The 13,908-nt window shown below is 37.0% G+C and overlaps 1 protein-coding gene across 1 annotated transcript in view; it reads right to left on the reverse strand.

Moving 5' to 3' along the window:
- The window catches only part of LOC145681076 (xaa-Pro aminopeptidase 3-like), a 37,129-nt gene that overhangs the window by 13,411 nt on the left and 9,810 nt on the right, over positions 1-13,908 (reverse strand). Inside the window, exons 3-5 of the mRNA XM_081752435.1 lie at positions 12,620-13,436; positions 6,917-7,158; positions 1,480-1,600 (exon numbers count right to left, since the gene is read on the reverse strand). Of these exons, the coding sequence (XP_081608561.1) occupies positions 1,480-1,600; positions 6,917-7,158; positions 12,620-13,436 (1,180 nt within the window). The remainder of the gene's footprint in view (positions 1-1,479; positions 1,601-6,916; positions 7,159-12,619; positions 13,437-13,908) is intronic.

The following is a 13,908-nucleotide window of genomic DNA, read 5'->3' on the forward strand; positions in this document are numbered from 1 at the left end:
TTAAAATATGAAATTATTTGATGTTTTCGTACCTCTCTGAGCTATCCATAATGAACACTGAGGGCTATCCTACAAAATCTGATCTTTCTTATTCAGAAAAGAGGAGAGTCTACGGATCCCAAAGCCACGGACGGGCCCGCCTAAATACACTGCACATCCTAGTGTTTCTTCGCTGAATAAGAGATACTTTATCAATCTAACTTAATGCAGGTCATTTGAAATCACATCTGACTATTAAGCTTACCTTGGCCTTATGTATATTATAACTGTGCTGTATTTATCTTTTCTACAGACTTTCCCAGGATCATACTTGAGGGAAATGGATATAACACGAAAAGAAGAAAAGGGAATGAAACGGTCCAGCGGTCTAGGATATTAGGCTAACGATTGCTAGACCTGTGTGTCGTAGTCGAATCCCACCCACGGCATGGGTTTTCTTTTATCATTAATTCATTATCATCATTCATTTCTCATTGTCTCTTTTAATTTTAACGAAATTGTTAGACGTAAATAATAATAATAATAATAATAATAATAATAATAATAATAATACACGAAGAAGGGGAGGAATGAAAGTCCATGACGGGAAAGTGCTCTAACAAATTAAGTCATCCACAACACTATTAACTCTTATGCTTTTTGTCTGTTCCTCGAGCTTCACCTAATCACAGCTTACGCAAGATATTGTGTATATCACGAGGATATATACTTTTTTCTTCATTTCAGTATCAAAATAATGGATTAATAATAATAATGGTACAAGATATTGTTACTGGAAAACAAAGTAAGATACTATCTGGTTTATGCTAGACTGTTAGCTTACCTGCGACTTAATTCCACAAATAATGCGTCATAATAATTGAGATATTGCTCATCAACACATAATACAACTATGTGGTTGTAAAAACAGGTGGCACCGCACAGGTAAAAATACGTCTGCGTGACCACTATCAAAGTCGATGAAACCTATTTCATACTACTTCATAAAGACTAGGCTAATACGAACTTCAAATTCTGACACTATTCTTTTACTCCGTTACCCGTTACGTTGTAAATTGTGAAAAGAAACGCAAAATCAACGAAAACGCCTTGATAAAGAAAATTTTACAAGAAGCATAACACTTTATTTTGTATGTGATGCAAAATTTAAATAAAATAAATTGATAGTGGCCAAAAGGACTGATACTTCCACAGAGTTACTATTTTCAAACCACCAAATTTTTCCTTATTATGATTAGAACTACTGTACGTTTGAAAGAATCTTCTAATACTTAGTCAGTGATTTAATTAGTTTCAATACCTGTCGTGAGAGTATTACATATAATCATCAATACTTTTGTTCTTACATGGTGGACTGTTATCGTTCATAGTATGGAAGATAAAAATAAACTAGACTGAGGTTATTCATGATTTATAGGACGACAATAAGCTCGTCTAAGGTAGCAAACTTGTTAATGCCATGAGCAGACACAGACTAACCTGGTTCGACTGTTATTACCATTCCTGGCTGCAATCTCACACTTCTTGGAATCAGTGCCGTGTCATGAACGTCCATTCCTAGGTAATGGCTCACATGGTGAGGACAAAACGTATACGCAGCCTGAAAGTATGAAGAAGTCTTTGAGAACCATAGGATCAACACAGAAGTAGGGCTTATCAGAAGAAAATGAAAATACTTCGGTGAGTGGTTCTACATCAGTAGTAATCAAAACAAATTGGAAAAAGAAGTCTAGTTTCCGTTTTAAAAAAGACAAACACGTCAGGTGTCGATGATCAGCTGCCGCTGCGCCACATCCACATTCCCAAGATCCCCATTACAGTCGCAAGAGGAGTGCACCAGTATATGGATTAACTGATAAGCAGTGCTGTAGCTCGCGTGTTCTATGGGTTACATCGTCACAGAGAGGTTCATGTCGTTTTGCTGTTACGATCTGCACTTAACTGCTGAACTATGCCGCCATCTATACAAACTAAGAATACGTTGACATAATGTTCGTTTGTTGTACTGGAATGGAAATAGCCAGAAAGCTATAAGGGAATACAGACATTGTTTTCCAACCCGCAGAGCTCCAAACATTCGTGTTCGTAAGAATGTATTAGGCCATACGGGTGTTCAATAGGGTGCCCAGAGCTAGAATTGGTTTGGACAGGAAGAGCAGAATGTCAACTTGAGACGCATTGCACGCCATATCGACATCTGTGTAAACAATATTAGTTGACGGCGGGCTACACCCTCATTAGTTTCATGAGGATGACGAAGACAAGGGATTGCAAGTTTGTATATGTGTGGTTACGAATCAACACTAAATTCGTTACATAATACTCGATAACGAGATTACATTTACTAGGGACCCACACAGCCATAACTGGACTGCAAAAAATCTTCATGTGATTATCACAACATAATTCCAGCAACAATTTTCAGTGTATGTATGGTCTATCATTGTTAATGATATACTAATTGGACCAATTATGATGGAAACAACTTTTTTGAGACACTAGCACCTGTACTGGAGGACATATGTCTACACATACATTTCCAATTGGACGGAATTCCGGCCACCTGACACAGCAAGTGACTGCATTTTTCAATCGGCACTACCTCGCTCATTGGATTTGACGTTATAGCCAAATCGACAGCAGTCCAGGTCACCCGATTTGTTTGCAACATCTGGAGATGGACGAAAGATGAAGTGTGCAAGCTGAAAACAGACATCCCTGGGCCAACTCATTCAACAGATTCATTCAACTGCAACATGCATGAAAGGCAATGTGATGGCTGTTCTCAGATGTATATATTCCTTCGTCAGAGCGCGGAAGCACATCTTTGTGTGAACGGGGAAATTGTTGAGAATCTGTTGTACACAGAAATGTCAAGATCATCATCCCATTGATCCTGAGACGCAGGGGTGGCTGATCATAAGTCAAGCGTTTCTACCTTACTTCTTTCGGAAACTAGGCTTTCTTCCGATACATGTTTATGTGACTTTTTTTGATGTACTACTCATGTAGCATCACACCGAAGTAATTGTATTTTCTTCTGATACACCCTATACACAAGTCTGCTCCATTCCTCTAATTTACTATTTCAATTAGGGTAAAATCAGAAGTTTAAAAAGTGAAAATGCGACTCAGCCGTGATCGCACATGGATTTTCGGCTTGTAGCCTATGTGACTCAGTATTTCCTCAGATTTGCTATACAACCTTGAGATTGTACCCAACTCAGTCTACATAGTATGCGCCTGAGCCACAAGTTGATCTGTTATATTTGGATAGTAGAATAACTATAATTCTGAACATTCCCAACCAAGTGACGAGTTTTTCACATTGATATACAGGTTATCAAGTTATCAAAATAATAGAATCATATCTTTAAAAATAAACGATGTATGAAATGATAACATTAAGGATACGTATGGAACATATGACTGTTGTTAGTGATGTGTTAAGTGACTGTCTGTAGTACGTCAAGCGGAGTAGAACAGTCACGTGTGATCAGGCGGGCAGATGGTGGTGAAGCAAAATCAGAGTTCTCCGAGTTTCAAATTGTGGAGTCCGCGATTAATTGGCTTCGTGTATTTAAGGTGATGACGGTGATGATGGCCTACAGAACCCATTGCAAGACAACATCGGTGAAAAGTAACAGTTGACAGAAATAAGTCTCATTGCTAGAAATTGCCGAGCACTGAAGAGAATTGTCACTAAACATTGTTCGGCGTAAGCTCTAAACTGCGATAAACAAAGCCACGTGAAACTAAATCTCGCTGATTTGCTGTTGTCCTACCGACGCTTGTACTCCTCCGCAAAATAGTTCATGTGACTGGATTATTACTTTTACTATGAAGTTCCATATAAAACTGCTACATTATTATAAATGACAAAAAAATAATACGGATTATCTAATAATACTGCAATCGAGTGTGGCTAATGAAACAATAGAAATAAACACTAAGCATGCGCAGTAATTATGGCGCCAACTCAACTGTGGACGGGTGTTCTGCTTTTAAAGTCTGAAAGATGGCTGGCATGAATCCCGGTTCCGCGAGTGTCGTGGTGAAACACCAACAAGCCAAACCTTTACTCACTAAGCAACAATTGTTTACCAGCGAAATTCAAATACTTTCTTTTTAATCTTTCGAGTTTTTTTCTTTCTTTTCCGCTGCTGCTGTAAGTATCCGGACAACACGAGACAGTATTGTCAAAATGCACGTGTATAAGTTGCTCCTCCCCGTGGGGAGTGAGAGTGATACATCACTAGCCAATCGTATTTGTGACAAGCGGAAGGATAAAAATATTTTGTTTATCGGAGTTTAGAGCTTACGCTAAACAATGTATAAGAACATTAAAGTGACTGTGGAACTCTATCAGTACCTGAAACAATCTAATGCGACAATCACAATGCGATACAAGTTGCATAACCTGAATAACGATACGAGTAGAGCTGCAATTTTAAAACCGCTAATCCCACCAACAGCGCTTTAGTGCGAAGAACGTGCATACTGAATCACCAATGATCGAAAATGTATAAGATATAATCCGACGTTTCTTCTTTGGCCTCATTTCTTACAACAAGTTGTGTGTATGTATAGCGAATGCCCAAAGAAGTTTATGCTCCAAACTGTCTCATCCCTACCCTCCGTGAGTACGCTCATGAGACGCACTACTGACAGTGATTTCCTAGTATTTCAAAGATTCTTTATGAGTACGCTCATGACATGCACTACTGACAGTGATTTCCTGGTATTCCAAAGATTCTGTGAGTACGCTCATGAGACCCACTACTGATACTGATTTTCTGGTGTTCCGAGAGTTCTATGAATACACTCATGGGACGCACTACTGACGTGACTTCCTGGTATTCCGAGGATTTTGTGAGTAACTTCATACGACGCACTACTGACAGTGATCGTTAGGTGACCATGTGCATCGTAGATGTTGCTTCCTCACCTTCTTTTCTTCTTCTTTCTCAGCAAGATGTTTGCAGTTAGCACCTGAATGCAGGTTTCATAAAAGTTTAAATCGCGGAATCGGTGAGCGACAGCTGTATACACTTATCTACTGTATAAAAATTGTATGTATCTTGATCAAATATATTATCCTTGCATTTATAAGTCATGTCTTTCTGAAAACAACACCTATGTCTGAAGGACCTTCGTCTTTCTGATACTTCTTCAGGATACTCCCATTTTACCGGGCTTCAAAGTTGCCAGATTCAGACTAGATAGCACGCCTCCTGTACTTCAAAAACCACATCTAGAACCTTAAATATTTCTCCTAGTGACATGGAAAAAGTATCACAATTGTTCAACACGCATGTAGTTTGCTGATCAAAGTAAGGATGAGACACTAAAAAAACTCCTTTCTTGTTACGTCAGTTGTGAAGCGATGATTCGATTTCTCTCTCATGACTTTTTGGCAGCTGAACGCTAGGAAATCATTTTTGGTATTTAAGAACGTTTACCAAAAATGAATGAGAATTTGATTGAAGATTGGAAGGCGATCGTAGTAAATCCGTGCATTAATATTAGTACTCACCCCTCCTCGGATCAACTTGTGATCTTCGTCAGGACAAAAATAAGTGAAAACACACAACTTACACAAAGTTAAAAAGAAAGAGCCGCGGTAGTGTATCGATTAGAACATGTTTTACCGCTATAAAGAAATACAGCGTTACTTGGGATGAATAGTTCTTACAATACATAGATTCCGATATATTCTTCTAAATCCATCACAACGTCATTTGGAACTGATATTTTGTTCCTCTCGCTTCTCGTCGGCCGAATTTCAATAATAACTGATAAGACAGTCCCATCATCTAATCAACTGATTATAATCACGATCTGGTTGTTCTTTCTTTTTTTCTTCGTATTAGTTCATTTTTCGATAACCTACAAAAAGCACCAGCGGAATATCACGACACGTAAAACTTTTTTTTTTTTTTAATAGTGAAAATACTGGAGTGTTTAAGAATACTTTTCCTTCATTATTAGGAAAATCATTACATATATGTGTATGAAGACGTAAAAGAAATAAACTACGTTACATCCTTCACAGATCCCTTGAATTCAATGTATATTCAATGAAAACGTGTGGAACTAAGCGGAAAATCAAGCCCATGTCCCAGACTTACAGTTTCGTTGCGCTAACCACTTCGTTACGCAGCCTGCTCTCTGAATTGTCAACAGAATTCTCATATTAGTGAATACCTATCCTGGTTGAACTCAATATTATATGAGAAGGATAGAGAAAACACTCGTTAACCTTATCACACACTTTCTATAGATACGTATTGAATGAATTTCAAAGAATGGAAAATTCACTTTTGAAAATTCATTCTTCGAACTTCCAATGAATTCCTAACTATCGAACAATTCCCGGCAGAAGCTCATGTTGTTCGGATCCCACGTTACGCTGTATGTCCATGTCTCATATAGCCTTGTTGCTGAAAGAGATGCTAAACTCAAATGAAATCAAATCAAACCTAACTCTAGAAAATAAGGAGTACGGAAAATCGGATGTTTCCTGTAACTTTCTCATACAATTTCGAATTTAACTGTCGTAAGTGTTCACTAGTTACGATACTGGATTATATAAGGAGTTGCAGTATATTTTATATAGTCTGAAAGTATGAACACCGACCTCAAGAATGAAAGGTGCATTATGACTGAAGGAAGCGACTGGATAGCACAATGGTCAGCGAATCGTCCGAAATCCAAGTTTGACTCTCGGTTCAGTCCTGTACTATTTCACTTTCTGAACTTATGAAGCTTAATTATTTTATGTATTTAATAAACTTGCACATACGGCCTGGCAGTCAATTTATACTGAATGATAATAAGGATAAGAACAATGGGAAAGGAAGTTTGCACTTCCCGATGAAAAAAAAATAATAATAATATTACCCTATACACTTACTTTTGATAGCTGCTCATGTGTGGAATTTGCTGGCATAATACTTAATTCTTTGAGCTTTTGACCAAGCATACCACACATGCTATGGAAGAGCGAATCAAGTGTAGGCATATCCGCACAAAGTTTTATCAGAGCTGTTTGGACGGATAACACAGCCTCATATAAAGCTCGCTGGGCATCTGTGAAACGGCCAGAGACAGGCCACGTCCTTGTAATATCACTGCTATACCCATAATACTCACATCCTGAAACGAACAAAAAATTTACTATTTACCTGATAAATGAAACAGATAAGTTCTCTTAATTATTATTAAATTCAACAATGGAAATAATCCCATTACTACCAATGAAATCAAACATTGTGGTACATCTATACAACGTATAATGTAGAAAAGAAGACGCTACACGGTTTATCAACATGGATATTTAGATAGAATTTGAACTATTCTTTGTTCCTCCTTACTTGTAAACGCTAGTAAACAAAAGTATTTGTGTCCTTCCTCTATTTGAACATCTGATTATAACGTTTCATCTCGTTCTTCTAAAGGGAGGGACAAATGATACAGATGTTCTTTCGAGCCAGTTGTGCACTTTCCCACTCTTTGTATATCAAGGTCTGAGAATTATTTACGGACAAGAAACTACACACTAGTAAATACAACTGTTAAAACTATTAAATATTAACTTTTAGCTAGAAATATCTTATTTTAGCCATTAATTTTGCGCATAAGTAACTATCAACGCAAAAGAAACGATAATTATTATTTTTACATCAAAACGAAACCATAATTAACCATTTTAAAAATAATTCTTAGCCATACACACAAAAAGGCATCAGTGAAACGGAACAAAAAGAACGACGAAGTAGTAGGTTTTGCTGAGCATATACCAGTAGCGTAGCGTGGTATTCCGAAATGGGGATGCCAAAGTTAGTCACTTGTGCGATACAATACTGCTGCAATCAGCAATACGAGGGGAAATATATGATACCGAGGAAATATGGGATTATAAAAAAATTACGGGGCCAGGCCACCCTAATTGGTGGCCTAGTGGGGCATACAGAAGCAAATGCGTGGATTACGTCCCATTGCTGAATGAATATTGTTTTCAGTATAGTTAGTTCCCTTCATTTCTTTTTCGTTGGAAGCTTCTTTCTCTTTCTTGACATACCATCCCTCAATCTCGTTATATATATATATATATATATATATATATATATATATATATATAAATAATGTAGCTCCTAGAAATTTGTCATCTTGGGTCCGGAACTCAGTGTATACGTATATCATTTGAAGATGTAAAAAGCACTTAAAACAACTCAGGGGGCCTGTTTCTGTGTGTCTATTTTGCTGTCAGATATTCAGATTCGAAGGGTCCAAGCAATCTTTGCGAGGAGCGGGGAGTGCTGGCTCTCTTGGCCTACCAGATCGGTGACCCATGATTCTACATAATGCTTTATATCTATGCTTGTGTGTGAGCTCCCTTAGAGTTTCTTGCTACGCCACTGGGCATACTATGTATTTATGATGAAGATTAAAAGTTTGCATTTAATTACGATTACAATTACGATGCATTTAATTAGGACTAAAGCATAACTCTTTTTATACTATTATTTACATAACCGACGTGCTTCAAAAAGGCACTGAACTAGCCATTTCTGTTTTGTTCTATTTCCTTGCAGTTCGCACTCGTACGTTCTGTATAGCTTAGTTCAAAATAGATAGAGTTGGAAATACTTGAGAATATGCCAGCTTATATCTGAAGCAAAATGTAGAGTTGCGAGGGGTGAAGAGGAGTGAGAAAGCAAGTATTTGAGCATGCGCATTCGACAGAAAGCAGACGAAAACCCCGATGCTTGTAGTAGGCCTGGATGCCCAAGGAACATAGCATACAAGAGGAAAGAATGAATGTGCATTTGAGTGACGCGCATGCGTAGGTTCCGATTGTCAAAGTAAAGCGAGAGAGCGCATTCAGAAGATTGCAGTGGAAATATTTGTGATAATTACAAGCAAACAATTTATATATAATGAAATACGTACTTTTTTAACAGGGAATGCCGGGCGTACTGGCGTTCCCTTATGCTACGCCGCTGGCATATACTAGAAAGGAATTATGAAGCATGGATGGAAAATTAATTTGGTAAGTAATTCATAACCGATGGCTTTTAACATGGTACAAACGAATTATGAAGCTTGGATGGGAAATTCATTCTGGAAAGCAATGCATCACTGATAACTGTTAACCTTGAAAACTGTAAATTATATATAGATTTCAGAGCCTTCGAAAAATTCATCTATCTTGGCTCGTACGGTTCATAATCTTTTCTTTCATTTTCGTTTTTATGAATAACGCAAAGAAATTCAGAAAATAAGGAACTTATTATTTATAGTGTTTTGCATACATTATTGGCTGAAATAAGTCTCTTTTGAACACTCTTATCATGTCAAGAAACACAGTCATGTGTCAACACTATATTTTAATTTTCGATAAATTTTACTAGTTTACTTTTGCTTCTGCAACGAATTTATTATGTAACATTATCATTTGGCCGTTTCTGCGATCGTATATATTTTTGTATGTAATTGACGAATTTTCAGTGATTGGGGTTATTATCTTGTTTCCCAGCTTCATAACTAAAAGTGGATTGGTTGTTTGGTAAATTTTAAATAAGTAATAAGAAGGATAAGCTCGAAATTCCACGTCTTATTCAAGATATTTAATGAATAAAATAATATAGTATTCCTCTTTACTCTATTGGGAATGTCAATCTACCACTTTCCTCTTTCTCCACAATACTAAAATGTACTGTTTCTTGTTCTTATAGTTGGCAATATTAAATAAACTACAAAACAACCATTGAAGGTTGCGATCTCCCAAAGTATTTCAAACGTAGTAGTCCTGAACTTAATCGTTCTGGAAAAAGTATATTACGGCCCTAATCTATCCAAAATACTAATACGTGCATACTATCCAGCAATGTAGGACGCAAAGATTCATCACTTCAAAGAAAGAGGGGGTCAAAGTATTAAGGAATGACGTCATACTCTAGGAGATATTTTGTTCATAAATTCAACTGGAAATTCGTTGTTGTGAAGTAAAATAAAGTAGAATGAATGGCTAATCCAGTTAAGGCTCTCAAGCTCCTTTCTTTCCTCTAGTTGTGACTCACTGTCTTATCACATTCACAGCAGCACCGGTGAAGAATGCAGATATCAGCAGATGGCGAGAAAAGTCTAAATGCATGCTTGGCAAAAAAGTCCGTAAGTACTCATTGTTGTTTCCTATATCAATGATATTCAAACATTATTATGCTTGTTTTAACTGTCAACTCATGCAGGAGACTGTTGTTCTTTCGTTTGATCTACATTTATAACGATAAATGACGTTTATATTTTACATTTCGTTATATATGCCCACAGTCCGAATTGCAATATAAGTCAACACGGCTAAACATCTTAATTTTATTTACCTGTACTTGCAAAAACTACTGATTATATGCATTGAGAATTAGATACCTCAAATGCAGAACACCATTAACTTTTTATTCTCAAAACCTTCATAAAAATTATTATTATGTTGTCATAGCAACCAAGCAAAAAAGCTATCTTCTTTTTAACAACTCACATTACCTGATTATCAATATAAACTCAACATATATTCTACATTTCTTCTTCTTCTTCTTATCAAAACAATTGCGCACTTTTAAGCACCGTTGTCCAAAATAACTACATGAATATGGAAGTAATTTATCGCACAGATATACAATACCGTTGTACATTCCCCAGTCAGTGAACACTCACTCACTGTAAACACAGACTGGGGAATGTAAATGTAACAAAAGGACAACAGTCACCTGCATGATTTAACAGTTAGAACAATAAACAGAATTTAATATCATTGAAATAGCAAGCAGCAAGAGAAATGAGTACTTACAGACTTTTATTTGTCAAGCATGCATTTTGATTTTTCTCGCCATCTGCTGATAGCAGCATTCTTCACCAGTCCTACTGTGGGTGTTATAAAGACAGTGAGTCACAACTAAAGGAAAGAAAGGAGCTTGAGAGCCTTAACTGGACTAGACATTCATCCTATTTTATTTTACTTCACAACGACGAATTTCCAGTTGAATTTGTGAACAAAACACCTCGTAGAGTATGACGTCATTTCTTAATACTTTGACCTCCTTCTGCTTAAAAATACAAAACGCGCTATGTTGTGTATTATGGTATGCTAAAGGAATAACTATTCTTAAAATTTCATTTTTTTTTTTTTTTAATCCAGGCCCATTGGAGATATTGGACAGTGAAATTTGGCAGATTGACATAATTCCCTAACTTTACGATATTTGTTCAGGCCTTTGGGAGCAGCTACAGGTCTGCAAATTTTTTAGTATAAACGTTTGACCCCGGACTACATGCACACAAAAATTCAGAGCTCTACGTCAGTAGCTTTCTCTTCCTAAACATGTCTTCAATGTCCAAAAATGTTGCTACTGTAGGCCCTGATTTCCCCCCTTTCAAGTGGTTATAGACAAAAATGTTAAGAGGACAAAGTTTTAGCTCTGCACAAGCTGGACACGCCCAGCAATTTTCAATTTGCTAGGACAAATACATGTTGAGATATTCAAAACAACGTAAACACCTGAAATCGAGAAAACGCAAAATGTTGGCAGAAGCCGCGTCGCTAAGAAATGTTTTAAAAAATAGTTAATTATGGTTTTGAAGTACCCTGATATAGTATAAACATGCATGACGATTTTTTGGAGCTGGTAGAGCGGCACATGCCTGATCATTTAGAATGGATTTACTCTATAGCCATGTGGGTGCTCTATTTGTGTGTGTGTGTGTTATAATGTGAACAATGATACAGAACAAACTTTCTTTTTCCAAATGGTAAGCGCGTCACTGTTAAAGATTAAAGTTTAAAAGTGGATCATAATTTTGCGCCCTCATTACTCATACTGTATATACTGTCGTTGCTTGCTAGTATCATAATGAAATGCTTGATTACTGTATATTTCAGGATCAGTTTCTCTTAATAGTTGGCATATATTGTTTTAAGTTTACAGAAAGAAACTTGTTTTCTCGAAAACTACACTCAGCCGAATCATTTTGTTCAGCTCAGTGAAAGCTATTGGAGTTTCCTTTGCTTTTAAATGTATCAAACAAAAAGTCTTAAGCTTCATTCTATCATACGTACAAACTGCACCTGCTTCTTACAAACCCACTTCATTATAAAATTGGGGTTGCGGTAGCTTAGTGGCAGAGCGTTCACTTCTGGTACGTGGAATTCCTGATTCGATTCCAGTCCGCGCCAAGTGAACTTTATGGTGGACAAAAACCGGGTACATGGCTTCTCCCGTTTCCTCCCACTTACTTCTTTTCACCACTATTATCCATCTCATCATCATCGTCTCTCTTAGCCTTGATGCATAATCGTCAAACATTCAACAAACAAACAAAAATTAACTAATCTCGTGAATTAGAATCTAAAAATAAATCATATTTCTACAGTTCAAATCTAATATTACATTCCTTCAAACGAACCCCAAACAGAGCTGTACTACTTTTATTATGAGAAAGTACAAAAAAAGACATGGCTTTCATACCAAGCATTTCGTATTGTAACTTAAACGTAGAAAGAAAAGGTAACTACCATTTTTATACAGAAAAATCTAACTTAAACATATATTACCCCACTAACCGGCATCCATAAGTACCATTTCTCCTGGTAAAACTTGCTGATTGTTATTGATGTAGTGGATAATATTGGCACGATTTCCTCCAGCTACTACAGGCGGATACGCCAAGAAGTCAGCACCTCGCATGCGGCATTCGTAATCCACTTTGGCAAAAAGATTATGCTCCTTAACATACGGATGAGAGTACCTGATAGTTTCACTAATTGCTTCCGAAGCAATTTCACATGATTTGCTCATTAAAGCTACTTCAGCCGGAGACTTTATAAGACGTAACTGATGAACTAAGATTCTTGGTGACTCCAACACTTTACGCCACGTTGTATTCATGAAATTCCGAATAAGCTTATGTAAATCTTCTTGCACTGGGTGTAGGTAATCATACCACAATACACACGACCTATGACTTCTCACAAAAGCTTCTAAAAAATGACCGAGTTCATTGATAGGCAAGGCTTGGTCAACACCAAATAACCGCACAGCATCATCACCGCTAGTTCTTGGCCCATCCCATAGTTCAGCATGCGGGTCCTTCTTTCTCACAAATAACGTCGATATATGCGTAGGTAAACACTGCTCAGGCACTGTCGAAAGAACTAGTGCACTATCAGGTTCCAAAAATCCACTCAAATACCGGAAGTCAGAATTCTGACGGAAGACATAGGGTATTTTCTCAGTCATGTACACTTTACTCGCTGAAGGTATGATTACAATGTGGTTGGCAAGGGGCTGCTCACTCCGAGTGTTGAATTGCCAAATTTTTTCCATTAATTTCCACCTTCTCTCCCTAAGTTCACTCTTCGTTATTCCAGGAGCAATGATCTGAAAAAAGAAATAAAACTGAAGACTTTCTTTCATAAAATTTCAATCATGGTACAGTCCGCAGCAAAAAACCTGCAACATGGGCATGTAAGTTTATTGTGAAACTACGACTAACAGCGCATGGAATCAACATAACGTCTAGATGGCAAGAATCACGTCAGGAGAAACCTCGGCGTTCTCCCCTGCACACTTATTTTGGAGCAAAACACTTCGTCGTTTCACAATAAACGTTATGCTCATGTTGCAGGTTTTTGCTGCGGACTGTACAGAAAAGTCAATATAATTAATATCATTTAAAAGAAACATATTATTTAAATGTGCCAAACGAGGAAAATATTAACTAAGTAGGAACCTATGCCATACTTTTCTAATCGAAATCTGGAGTCGAGAATAAAAGTGGCGGAAAAGGTCTGTTCTGTGCAAGATAATCTTTCATGATGGTTCATACAAATAAACTTCAATTAGAGAAAAT

This window comes from Thermobia domestica, chromosome 3 (assembly GCF_964235325.1).
Source record: "Thermobia domestica chromosome 3, izTheDome1.hap1.1, whole genome shotgun sequence".
NCBI lineage: Eukaryota > Metazoa > Arthropoda > Insecta > Zygentoma > Lepismatidae > Thermobia > Thermobia domestica.